Source organism: Rhinichthys klamathensis, unplaced genomic scaffold (assembly GCF_029890125.1).
Source record: "Rhinichthys klamathensis goyatoka isolate OS25496 unplaced genomic scaffold, OSU_Roscu_1.1 h1tg000510l_1, whole genome shotgun sequence".
NCBI lineage: Eukaryota > Metazoa > Chordata > Actinopteri > Cypriniformes > Leuciscidae > Rhinichthys > Rhinichthys klamathensis.
Genome location: NW_026606991.1, coordinates 25,911 through 39,714, shown reverse-complemented (window position 1 = coordinate 39,714; position 13,804 = coordinate 25,911). Strand labels below are relative to the sequence as shown.

The window sequence follows — 13,804 nt, the reverse complement described above, 5'->3', positions numbered from 1 at the left end:
CAAGGACTGGACTGAAACACAGGGCTTAAGAACAAGGGCAAACAAGCTAAACAAGATGACAAGGGGCGTGGTTAATCGGGGACACCTGGGAAGACTAATAGAGATAATGGGGAACTGCTAAAACAAGAAATGACAGGGGAACACAGACTGACATATAACAGTTGTATCTTTTACTATACATTACATTAAGTGTATGCGCAAACAAATACTGTAGCCTATATCATAATAGTCTCTGCTTCCTGCAAGTTCAGTTTTCATTATTACTAATCAGGGTATTATAATAGAATACAAATATAATTTAAAAACAATGTTTTTGAATCTCTACAAATGTGTGGCTTTAAAGGGTGGTGAACTTTTATTGTTCATTGGCCATGCAAGGGATCTTGTGACATACAAATGGAATGATGACCAACTTTACAGATCCTTGAAGCCTGAAGCCTGTGTCATCGAACAGGATGTGCACTGAATATTTTGAAAGTTACTAACAAAGATTTGTAATAGGAATTAATGGTGCATTACATTGCTGCCTGAAAGTTGTGTAAGGAAAACATCTTCCTCTTTGTTTGCGTTTCAACTGCTTATGTTTCTCTGTTGTAAGTCGCTTTGGATAGAAGTGCTAAATGCATGAATGTAAATATAAAGATATTTTACAGTATTTTTTGACTCTCTTTGCAGTGGATGTCACTTTGGATGAACTCAGTGACAGAAGACTGAACATATTCTGAAGGGTGTGATGTCTGGCAACATCCAGGACAGATGACAGTGAGCAGCTGTTATGGGGAAATTCACTTCTTGCCTTTGTTTTGGTTAATCATTGGTTTCATGCAGGAGTTCTGTGTGTTTTGGGGGGGGGGGGGGGGGGGAGGGGCTAAAAGGAAGTAATATAAATGATCAATTCTGCACGTCAGCAATAGCAGACAAAGTTTATTGACTGACCTCGAGTCTTCACTTCATGATGACCAAATTTATTTTTCTAACGGGTAAGTGATTGTTGCTCTTGTTCAAACTCTTTTTAAGTGTTTTATATTAAGACTTCAGATGCAAAAGCCTCTAAGTGCCATCTGACATTTTCTAGAATGATCATTTTTATCAAGCTTGTATGTTTATGTTCAGTTATTTCACTTTAATGGCAATGAAAATAAACTGAACCTAAATATTCGAGCTTGATAAAAATGCTCATTTTAGAAGAGAATTTCAGATGGCACTTAGAGGCTTTTGCATCTGAAGTCTTCATATGTTAACATTTCATTTGTATCTTTTTTCAGGCTTTTCCCTGGCATTGTGCCACTTTGGTAAGTTTATTTATTTATTTTTTGTTTCATTATTAAATATTATATTCAAAAGCCACGTTTAAATAATACTAATAATACCAATACAAATGTATCCATTATCCAAACAGCTTGTCCTTTGTAGGGTTGTGGATATAATAATAATAATAATAATAACAATCATTTTTATAAGTTCTGTTTTATATTATTATTATTAATATTTGTGTAATAAATATTTGTGTAGTAATTTTTTTTTTTTTCCAGGATTGGCCTTCCAACTGCTATGCTACTTCACAAACTGGTCTCAGTACAGACCTGGCGTTGGGAAGTACCTGCCATCTAATGTGGACCCAAATCTGTGCACTCATTTAATTTATGCTTTTTCCATTATTAATCAGGAAAATAAATTGACAACCTTTGAATGGAATGATGAAACTCTCTACAAATCTTTCAATGGACTAAAGAAAACGTATGTGCTATCATCTGATGTTTTGTTTTACAGAATATAATGCATTATGTACTGTAGTTTTGAATAATGCTTTTTTTTTTTTTGTACAGCGAATAATGATACAAATATTTGTCTTGACAGAAACCCCAGCTTGAAAACTCTCTTGGCTGTCGGAGGATGGAACTTCGGCTCAGCTCAGTAAGAGTCCAGCTCAAACACTGAATATTGAAGGGTGTGTGTGTAGAACAGAACTGTTTGTTTCATCGTCATGGGATTTCCCGCCATTACTCTAGGTTTAGTAGCATGGTGTCCACGTCAGAAAACAGGAAGACATTTATTCAGTCCTCCATCGCATTTCTGAGGACCCATGACTTTGATGGTCTGGACCTGGACTGGGAATATCCCGGTTCTCGTGGAAGTCCTCCAGAAGACAAGCAGAGATTCACTCTGCTGTGTAAGGTACTTCATTATTTACAGATCTGTATTCTCTCACACAAATCAATGCTCTTTACAACAAGTTGATAACATGGTTTAATGTTGGAGTAAAAATCATTAAAGATGATAAATAATCAGAGAAAGAATGAGTATGTACACATGTCCACTGATGAAAATGTTAATTTAGCTTTTTTCTATTTAAAAAGGGGTAACGATTTACAATAAGCTTTCATTTGTTACAATTAGTTAACTATATTAATTTTAACATTAACTACCATTTTTAAAATCAAAAGTTCTATATGCTAACATTAGTTAATGCTCTGTGAATTAAGATGAACATAAACATTTTATTAACTAACACTAACAAATGTTTTAAAAATGTGTTGCTCGTCTAATGTATTAACTAATGTTAACAAATAATTCCTTATTGGAAAGTGTTAGCTAAAAATGTAAATAAAATAATTATGAGGCTAACAAAAACTAAGGGGAAAATTAATTAATTAACTTTTTAGGAGGTATTTGGTTTGTTCCTCTTTTGCTTTAATGAGTATTCAATGTGTATTAAAATTACATTGAGTTAAAAAAGGCATTAATCCACTGCAAATATGTGACCATAACAGGAACTCCGGGAAGCTTACAAGGCAGAGAGTGCTGCCACTGGACGCCCCATACTCATGCTCAGCGCTGCAGTGGCTGCTGGGAAAGGAAACATTGATGCTGCTTATGAAATTGCAGAAATGGCCAAGTATGTCTCCTGTTCACTTTGAATCATGAAATATGATTATGCTTTGGATAGAATCTCTTAAAGGAGCTGTATGTAAGATTATGGCCAAAACCGGTACTGCAATCACTTTCAAATTACTGTAGAGCGGTGTATCCCCTCCCCCTCCCCCCTGACTCGAGGTTGCCAGATCGGCTGCATTTTTTTATCCGACACGTGTGTAGCTGCAGCTGTGGTAACTAGAGCAGAGCTGGCAACCCGGATGGCGCAACACTACTGACTTTGTGATTGGTAGATAGGTGGAGGGTGACGCATCAGACCAAAACACAACATGACAACATCAACATCAGTTGAGGGCTGCAACTTCACTTTTTAAATGACAATATCCTGGCCGGACTACTGTTGTCAGTGATATAAGTATTTGAAATGAACATGATTTCTCAATGTCTATTGACATATCAGGGCCATTTTATGATTAATTCAAATAAATTTCTTACATACTGCTCCTTTAAAATGCCAATCAAATGTATAAATGGGTGATAACTATGAATTCGCTATTTCCCTCTTGTAATGCAGATATTTGGACTTCATTAATGTCATGACCTATGACTTCCATGGCTCATGGGAGACTATCACTGGGCACAACAGTCCTCTGTACCGTGGCTCTGGAGACACAGGAGACAATATCTACTTCAATACTGTACAAAAGCCTTATATCCTACTGTAACATTTCTGAAATACACTGCCCGGTCAAAAAAAAAAGAGAGAAAAAAAAAGTCAAATGCCTATTCATGGAAATAACATCACAACATTTATTTCCATCAAGAGGTTGGTCAAGATCTTGTATTGACAATGCAAGAGTCCAGCACTCTGTAAAGTCTCCTCCAGCACATCCCAAAGACTTTCAATGTATTTAAGGTCTGGTGCCAATTCATGTGTGAAAATCATTCTTCATGCTCCCTCCCAACCATTCTTTCACACATTTAGCCTGATGAATCTTGATATTGTCAATATGGAATATGGCCATGATGTGTCTTCCTACTGGTTGTTTAAGAACTGTTGTCAAACATACAGTACAACATGCTTGAAACATAATAATAATCACTGCAATAATGATCAAATCATAGATTTTTATTAAGCATTTGTCTATTAAATTGGCTGGGCAGTGTATAACTTGATTTATGAATTCTACTATGAGTCATTGCAAAGAACAAGCAGCTGAAAACATGCAACAGGAAGTAACTGCTTCATCATGACAATGTAGGATTTTGCAATGAGATACTGGAGAGATCAGGGTGCTCCTGTGGAGAAGCTGAGGATGGGCTTTGCGACATATGGAAGAACGTTTCATCTGGCGTCTGCAGCCAGTGGAGTTGGAGCTCCAGCTAGTGCACCTGCCTCAGCTGGACCTTTCACCAGAGAGAACGGATTCTGGTCCTATTATGAGGTCTTATCTTCAATCTAAACTCATGCACTTGCATCATAGCACAATATTTAATTGAGAAAAATAAAATCAGAAGAGTTATGGACTGATCATCTCCCATCAGATCTGTACTTTCCTTAATGGAACCACAGTGCAATGGATTGATGATCAGAAAGTTCCTTATGCAACCAAGGGACAGACCTGGGTGGGATTTGACACCAAGGAAAGCTTTACAACTAAGGTGAATATGTCATAAATGTTGGAAATTACATACAATTTAATGCAGTTCTCCTGCTTTCAATAATTAAATCTGTTCTGCTACAGGTGGCCTACCTGAAGGAGAACAAGTTCGGTGGAGCTTTCGTCTGGGCTCTGGATCTCGATGACTTTGCAGGACAGTTCTGTGGGCAGGGCAACTACCCTCTTATTGGGCAGCTCCGTACACTTCTTAATATTGGTACAGTACATCTCACATTTATAGAAGCAAAAAACATGCTTTGATAAATCATAATTATCATGTGAAGAGTCAAAATTAAGAGATACTGATTTATAATTATGAGATACTGATTTATATTTATGAGATACTGATTTATAATTATGAGATACTGATTTATAATTATGAGATAAACCGTCAGAATTATGAAATAAATGGGAAAAAGTAGCACATTGATAATCCTACTCCATAATTTTAACTAGTTATAATTTCCATTTGTCATAATTTTTTTTTGTTATCTCATAATTATATCTCATTTGGAATTTGTATCTCATTAATTATGTGCAAAATTTCATGTCAACTTTTTGTGATTTAAATTTTCGACTTTTGATCTAATAATTACGCCATAATTTTAACTTTGTCAGACTTATTAGTCAATTTTAAATTTGTCATGGCCTTTTTCATCATTTCAACTGTCATAATTTTGACATTTTATCTCATTATGACATAGTATCTCATCATTTTGACTTTTATATCGTAATTATTACTTTGTATCTAATGATTATATTAAATAAAGAATAGATAATGTATAGTCTTTTCTGCATCACCCTGTCACGGTTTATTTTGCGATAATAACGGACTGACTGTACATTATCCTTTATTGCACGGCTACTTCCCAAATAAAGAAATGATAAATATGTGGGCGTGAAATATTGATTTGAGTTGAAAGGGGTTCATAATATTACCCGTACGCTTAAGCGTAGCCATGGATGACGCTAAATATTAGGAAATATCAGACACTGGATGCCGTGATTAACCAGTCAGAATCCAGTATTCCAGGGAGCCGTGTAATAAACCAGATTAATAATTGGAAAACTTAAAATAAAACATTCAATTCCAATTTCCTCCTCCAGAGTTTCCATCTCTCCCTCCAAATACAACCGATGTGCTCAATGGGACCTCAACAACAGGGACCTCAACAACATCAACCATCACCGCTCGATCTTCTAGACCTCATGTTGTGCCGACAGCTCCCTCAGGAACAAAGTTCTGTGTAGACAAACCGACGGGGGGAATATATGCAAACCCAGCTGACCCAAAGACCTTCATTCATTGTTCTAATGGCATGACCTATGTACAGAGATGCGCTGAAGGGACCGTCTTCAATCCCAACTGCTTGTGCTGTGACTGGCCTAAGAATTAACCTCACGGTATCACGGTTTCACTATTCAGGCCCACTAGTGAATAGTCTTTATCTTTAAGTATTGTGTTGATGTATTCAAATTTAACATAAATAGTCAATGATACAATACTACTTTCGTCAAATATTTTGTTGGGTCTAAAAAAGGGGGCACAGTCTAACTTGTCTGATTAAAACTAACCTGATTAAAAAAACACCACTTGTCCACTTATTTTACATTTACAGTGTGACTGCACCTCTGCATCGTGGGTGAAGGTATTCTGCGTGCAGGTTTTTACTTGCGCTTCTAAGTTCAATTCATTTATTAGAATTTAGTTTCAATTTGATTTTAGCTCTGTGTTTAATCTGATTCCAATTTTAATGTATTATAACATTTTGAATGTTTCTAAATAGGAACTACTCACAAACATTGATTATGTATTCATTTAGATATTCAATTATTCTAGGTATCCAATACTTTCAATTATTTGTTCATTAGGGACACGATGTCGCACAGAGTCTCATGCGGGCCGGGTCTCCCCCTCGGGTGAAATCATGTTCCGGGAGGAACCGCAATACGACCGAAACGGCACTTTACTATTAGAGGTTAAAGGGGCAGGGGCCCAAGCCCTCCACCCCCCTGTGCACGCCACTTTCCCGTGACCCAAGAAAAACATTCTCAATCTCACCAGAAACCTTATGAGAGGCACACTTTAACAGAATTCTCAATCTTTCTCATAATATAAGTGACTGCTGTAAAATTGAGACCATTTTAGCAACCACACGGAGACATTTAAAATGAATGATAGCACACATGAAAGGGAAAAAGCAGTAGATGCACAGGATACATCATGGTATATAGACATTGTTAGTGAAACAGTGGCGTAGGTTTGATTTTGAAATTGGTGGGGACGGGGACATCAATATTTAATATATTTAAAGTTTTGATAGAAAATATTGCTAGGGATATATCAGTGTCACTGGATATTGGTAGGGACACGTCCCTAGCGTCCCTACTAAATTCTACGCCCTTGTAGTGAACTTTCAGCAGGGGTGAAAGGAAAAGGAGCGGGGAGAGGGGTTTTGGATGTGTGAGCAGAGATGAATAGGCAAATGGGTTTCTATGTCCTTGCTTCATGATCTTCAGATTAGCAATTTTACTGTTTTGTTGCATGCTGTCAGTTTTTTGTGAGAGCTCTTGTGTTCAGTCTTACAGAATTTCGGTATTACAGTAACCATTGTGATGTGGTTAATGTTTAAACGTATTTTTAGATAAGATATTTTTAGATACAATGTTAGAATATTTATCAGGAATTTCGGTCTTACAGTAACTGTTGTGAAGTGGGTAATTTTTAAACGTTTTTTTTTTAGAAAAGATATTTTTAGATACAATGTTAGAATATTAATCAGAAATTTCGGTCTTACAGTAACCGTTGTGAAGTGGGTAATTTTTAAAGTTTTTAGATAAAATATTTTTAGATACAATGTAAGTATATTTAATAGAAAGAAAATGCAGAATAAGAAAAAACACATCTCTGTTTGTATTAACAAAAATATTTATTAATTTAACCTTAACGTTCATGAAATTAAATCAATTTCATAAAAATAATCAATGCAAAACATTCACAGTTATTTTCAGACCATTTCAGTGCAAACAATAACTAAGAATTCAAATTAACATTCTAACAAACAATAACAATAACTTGGTGTTGAGCTACAGCTTGGTGATTCACGTGATATCCGAAACAAATGTTTATGGAGACATAATCAATCATAGTCTACAAAATATCTAATGATAATCTATCGGCCAATACTGCAATTTTTGAAATTGTACAAATGTACTAACTTTCAATAAAATCAATCAATAACTTTCAATAAAAAGTTAAGAAGAGTAGAATAACTATATAGAGAGCTGTATTTCTCAGAAAGTTGGTTCAAAACACCAAAGCAGCATGTCTGACCATGTAAAGTCAGAAATAAAAACTGTGTTTTCGTAACCAGAGATAACTAGTGAGATGTTTGTTCCAAACTCTATCATGTCCCCTGAAACAAGCAACACTTTCAAAAACTTTCAAACACAAAAAGTGACACTCAAAATTGTGGAAAATTCTATTAATCTTGAAAACCACTCATCACTTATTAATGATCCATTCGTCATCATAATGCCCATTTTGTCTGATTTATTTGCATAGCTAGCTTATTCTTTTTCAGCGAAGGAGCTCAGTTGAAGTGTAATTGTGCTTAGCAATGCTTTTGTTTTTGGTCAGGGTTGCTTATGTTTGCATTTAGTCAACGAACTTAGAATTATTTGGTCAGACTCATGACAAAATGCAATGACAAAATTACTACTAATGGTAATAACTAACAAATTTCAAATAAAAAAATACATTTGAACTATGTAGTATGACTCTTTATAGTATTCATACTGTATACTGCAAGCCACTTTGGGTAAAAGCATCTGCCAAATGCCTGAATCTAATGTAAACCTAAGTGCAGGGTTAATTATTATTAAAATTACACCCATGCCCTGCTGTCAACACCTGACAAACAGCAAACATGTGATGTGTTTTTTAAATCGTTCAGTAAGGAATGCAAGAATGAATCTTTATGACTGAAATGTTTCACACCTTCAATTCCTTTCTAAAGCTGTGGTATTCATTTTATTCCGATTTTCAATCTGAGCTCCTTGAGCTTTGTTTTAAAAATTTCACTCAGTGTTTTGAGATTAGTGTAAGTAACATCCCACCATTTACAGCTCATGCTGGCTACTGTGAGGAGGTGGCAACTTCCTGATGTCATTATTCTGGATGAGCTGGAAGTAGAACAGCACGATCTCTTCATAGTTCTTAATGGAGATTCTCTCGTTCACACCATGGAATCTAAAAGAGGAAAATGTGGCCTCAAGCTGGATACTCCACTACATTAATACAAAGAGCCATTCTGTCCTGTGTCTTACCTCTGAGGATCACCTGGTTTGAACCACGATGGTGCAAAGCGATATATGTCTCGGGTGATATCCTTGTAGTGACGGCTGTCAGTGTTGCCAACACAGATACCTGTGAGAGGAAACCGTAGAGCAGCTAAAAGTGTCTCTTCATAAGGGGAACTTAAGCAGAACTGCATCACTTCACTTACCAGGAGCCACTGTGAGCTGAGGAAACATGATTTGCACTGTTTTCTTTATGATCTGGAACCCAAAAGCCTGCTCATCATAGGAGCTGATGGGCAGCGGGTCGAATCCATTGACCATCTCTACCTTCACACGCTCATCTGATATGGTGGACTTGACCAAATCCAAAACCTACAAGGAGACCCCAAAAATGAAAGTTCTGTCTTTTACTCACCCTCACATCATTCCAAACACACACATACAAAGATATTTTGAAAAACAATGGGGTACAAACAGCTGGACCCCCCCTGAGTTTTATTGTATGGACACACATATCTTATTTTGTTACAGGTATCATACAGTTTTTCAGTCAAACATAATTGTCATTTTTGGGCAGAGCCGGCTCCAGACTGCGCTCAGCAAGGGGGCATTTATTTTCAATGGGTGGGCACTAGGTATGGGGACTTTTTTTTCGGATATCAGATATCCTATATTTATTATTGCTACTGCCTTTTCTGTTAGCTATTACCATGAAGTGATGCAACCCATACAATAAACACATAAACCATTACACATTGTTGCAAGACTCTGACCACAGCTTTATTATAAACAAAGCTAACGAACATGCACACCGTCTCTCACTGACAGGATATAGTTTAACTGCTATCTCACTGGCGGAAGAGAAAAAAAAAGCTACACATCTTTATTCTGCTTTGCTCAAACATAAGCGTTTACAGTAGCCTACTATTAAAAAGCATCATGTAGTTACCTTTATCATTAATCGACGTGGAAGGAGAAACTGTGGTTTTGAACCATTTTCTAATGTCCATTTTTGGAGCGTTTTCATCTGTTTGCTTTGTTTTGAATGCAGCCAGGAATCTCGCGTCAACTGAAAGTCATTTCATTCATGTATTAATCTTAAAGTGCTTGATTGGGGGGGCGGAAGGGGGGTTTCCTCACAGCGCCACACTGTGGATTTATGTTGGCTTTATTATATTTTCAGCTAATGGGCAGTTCGTAGACATATATTTTTATTATTTCTCACTGAAATGTGAATTAAATTAAACTGATATTAGTTTGTAAATTATATCATAATTCAATTTGGGGGGGCATTGCCTCCATACCGCCGGCACTGTTTTTGGGTGAACTATCCTTCTACAGTTTTTTATTCAGAGTAACTCATGTGAAACTGGTTGAGAAGGTATGAAGAGCAAAAGTTAATAGTTCAGCTAACTCTAGCCGGGACTAACTGTGCTTCAAGGCTAACTGAATGAGTCATAGCTGTGGCTTCAGCGTGACCTCTCACCTCCTGCAATGTTTGGGCTGAGTGGATGCGGAAATTGACAAAAGCTTCAGCGTATGACGGGATTACGTTAATCTGTAAGAGAAAGAGAAATATTCAGAACTCCATTCATGCTATAACTTAGTGAATTTACACAAAAAAAAGAGTGCCCCACCTTTACACCCGAGTTAAACATTGTGACGGCAGTTGTGGTCCTAACAAAGGCATTTGTGTCAGGTTTTCTCTCTAACACCCTGCATATCAAAAGGACACCGATATTATTATTATATTACTATGACAAGGGTTTTCCTGAGTATTTAAACGCTTATGTTGGTGTTTATTTACAAAGTTAGAGTTGGTTGCAATTAATTATTAATATGGTAAATCATATGTTAAATATTTTACATATATCCTGTTATGGCAAAGCGTAATTTTCAGCAGTCTCCAGTCTTCTGAAGACTACAATCGAGGAGTTTCAGGGAGTTCAGAAATAGTGCTTACTTATATAGAGAATTACTCCCTTTGGAGTGGACTTTGTAACTTTGCAGATCTTTTTCATGTGCAAACAGCAGCATTGCACACTAAAGAAAGTTGAAAATGTAAAACAGCATAATAGGTCCACTTAAATTGACTTCGGTGGTCGAAACCATTTTCAGTGCAGGAAAAATCCTGTATAAAATATACTTTGATATGACATTAGAGACTGTAGCGAGCATTAAGACAACCAATATGAACTACCTGCTGAGTAGCGGAGAGAAGAGCCACAAATTAGACATGATGAATCTGAGAGGCAAGCCAAACTACAAAATAAAATAAGAGAAATGGTTTGTTGAAAAGCAAGTCCGTATTTCATAAAATGTAGCCTGTAAAATCCTCTGCTTAAACACTTTTACCTTATGTGCCAGGTGTTCAAATGTGCCACGCTCAGGACCATAACCAAACAGTCTGGGCATCGGATTTTCCTCCAACCTGGGAAAAGATATTACCGAAAACATAATTCTTTAGCTCAATTTAATACTGCTGCCATGAGAATAATTTAATAGCAATAAATAAATCACTAAACAAAACATCTAATAAGAAGAAAAAGGATCCATCTTGAAGTATTTCCAACTGTTTTACAATAATGAAGCGTTTTAGGGGTTTCCGCTTGCCTTCTGACAGCTGAAGCCAAGATGCCAATGCTGCTCTCTCTGGGAGGCATGGATGAATGTCCTGGAGCGCTGCTGACACTCAGCTTTACCGTGGCCTGACCCTTCTCACTGATACCTATCCTACAAAACACACACAGGGCAAATATTACAAACTAATTCCATAATTAAATGACTCTGCTAGTAGAGTTGCTCAAAATAAGTCTCACAGGGCAGCAGGTCCATCCAGGCCGCTTATGACACCGTCCAGCACTGCCAGGCCTTCATCTAAAACATACTGGAGCTTCACCCTTCGACTCTTCAGGAGCTTCACAATATTGATTGCGCCATGTAAGCCATTCACCTGACATATAACCGTATAAATATGTGCATCAAAACAAGTGACTACTGGTCAATAAACTTGAGACTGACCTCCTCATCGTGACCCAAACCAATGTAGAAGCTTCTGCGAGGGGTGTAACCTCGTTCCAGCAGGTATTCCAGCGCCTGAAGGATCCCCTTCAAGAACAAACATTGTTACAGTTAGCTTTAGGTTGGAGTGAACAGATGTGCAATTGTTTGAATTAAGAGCGAAGCAGCGTTGTTTCACAGTACCATCACAGACTGTTTGTTGTCGATGGTTCCTCGTCCATAAATGAAGCCATTGAGCTCTTGAGCAGAGAAAGGAGGAACGTCCCACCCATCCGCCTCATCGGCCGGGACTACATCAATGTGAGCCAGCAGCATGTACGGCTCCAGATCAGGCTCTCTCCCAGGAACCGTGAACAAGTGGCTGTAGTTTCCCACCAGCTCATGTTTGACCAGGCTGGATGAGAAGACCTTTGGGAAGACTGAGACAGAAACCAGTCTTAAATAACACTCCTTTAGTTTCACTCAATATAAAACCTTATAATACTAAAGGGAAAGTAGTTAATTTCCATAAATACAGTTAACAAATAGTGATTCAAATATGATGAATGAAGTGTCAGTGAAATTAAGTGTTTAACCTTCAGAAAATGCTTATTTGCAGTATTTTTATTTATTTTATATGGGGTTTGGATTTTTTTGTTATCCTGTTACCAAAATTTAGGACATGTCTAAATCTTAAAGGCCAAGTTGTGTGATTACAATTGTTTTTAAATTAAAATAAGTTGATAATTAAAATATTTTGTCTTGACTGTCAGTTCAGTAGACTGTCAATTGTGTCATTTAAAATATTTGGTACAGATATATTTGATGTGTTTATTTTCTGTCACATCATTTGTAAAGCACAGTTCTCTCACCAAAGTTTATGTGTGTTTTAATAATTTAAAAAAGATAATGGGACACAATTAGCGGCGGTTGATGCTGCTGTGTAACGCATGGTGTCTCACCCCTCCTCAGCAGCCCGTCAAACTCCTGCAGCGCGCTCGTGTTCACATTCGTCTCAGTAAATGACACGGTGGGAATCTGTATGGCCGCTATGAAAGAGATGAAAACAAGACATTTGAAACAATAACATCATAATTACATGTGTAATATCTACAGGCAGCACCCATGTTGACAGCGCATCCCTTATCTCCGTTAACTGTATCTATATGTCTGCGTGATCTATTTACGTCACGTGACGAGTTGATGATCAGTATTTCTACGTTGTTTGTTACCTTTGAAGTTTACCAGCAGATTCTTCCTCTGTTGTGGACTTAAATGAAGAGAAATGGTTGTTGTATTTTCCCATTTTCCCAGCTGAAGCCCCGCGCCTACATCAAATGTAAACGTCCTAACTGTGGCAACAAGGAACAAAACTGTAATCAAAAATATGACACTAAACAGCAGCACCTTAAGAAACTTAAATAATTTCCAACGAGTGTTATGGCCTGTCATGTTTCAGGAAGTACGAAAGAGTCATTTCATAACCAGGGTTCATACCTCAACACCAATGTGATTAGAGGGCACGATCGCCCTCTGCTGCTGTGGATTAGAATCACAGGTTAAAGAGCCACTGCATATAACATGAACAAACAATGAACAGCTGGATTTAACATGTAGCTCTAACATTAACAAAGATTAACTAATATAGTAACAAAATGTATTGTCAAAATCATTGTTAGTTAATGTTAGTTATACATTAACTAATGTTAACTATTGAACCTTATTGTAAAGTGTTACCATGTTTGCTTATATAGCCTATAGGATTTTTTTTCTTTTCCAGTTCGGTGCTAAGGAAATATTCCTAATTTTCATTTAGCCTAACTTTAAGTTAAAGTTTTTTTTACCTAATATTTATATTTTATTTCAGCTTTATTTCAATTAACGGAAATTAATTTTAGTTAACAATAACAACACTGGTGAGACCATTAACATTATTTTTTATGCATTACAGTTTAGAAAACATTCTG

At 36.8% G+C, this 13,804-nt stretch overlaps 2 protein-coding genes across 2 annotated transcripts; one reads left to right on the top strand and one right to left on the bottom strand.

Moving 5' to 3' along the window:
* Nucleotides 1-899: 899 nt before the first annotated feature.
* On the top strand, nucleotides 900-6,123 carry LOC130072893 (acidic mammalian chitinase-like). The gene is made up of 11 exons (XM_056238210.1): nucleotides 900-980; nucleotides 1,266-1,292; nucleotides 1,533-1,737; nucleotides 1,858-1,914; nucleotides 2,010-2,175; nucleotides 2,772-2,896; nucleotides 3,449-3,572; nucleotides 4,137-4,319; nucleotides 4,420-4,536; nucleotides 4,620-4,752; nucleotides 5,643-6,123. Exons 1-11 carry the CDS (start codon nucleotides 953-955, stop codon nucleotides 5,930-5,932), a joined length of 1,455 nt encoding a protein of 484 aa, XP_056094185.1. The 5' UTR covers nucleotides 900-952; the 3' UTR covers nucleotides 5,933-6,123.
* A 2,347-nt stretch (nucleotides 6,124-8,470) lies between these two features.
* pm20d1.2 (peptidase M20 domain containing 1, tandem duplicate 2) lies at nucleotides 8,471-13,321 on the bottom strand. The gene is made up of 13 exons (XM_056238211.1): nucleotides 13,070-13,321; nucleotides 12,800-12,886; nucleotides 12,042-12,277; nucleotides 11,859-11,945; nucleotides 11,657-11,790; nucleotides 11,451-11,570; nucleotides 11,193-11,268; nucleotides 11,038-11,099; nucleotides 10,475-10,553; nucleotides 10,324-10,395; nucleotides 9,044-9,209; nucleotides 8,865-8,964; nucleotides 8,471-8,787 (listed from the first exon to the last, which is right to left on the bottom strand). Exons 1-13 carry the CDS (start codon nucleotides 13,287-13,289, stop codon nucleotides 8,658-8,660), a joined length of 1,569 nt encoding a protein of 522 aa, XP_056094186.1. The 5' UTR covers nucleotides 13,290-13,321; the 3' UTR covers nucleotides 8,471-8,657.
* Between the last annotated feature and the right edge of the window lie 483 nt (nucleotides 13,322-13,804).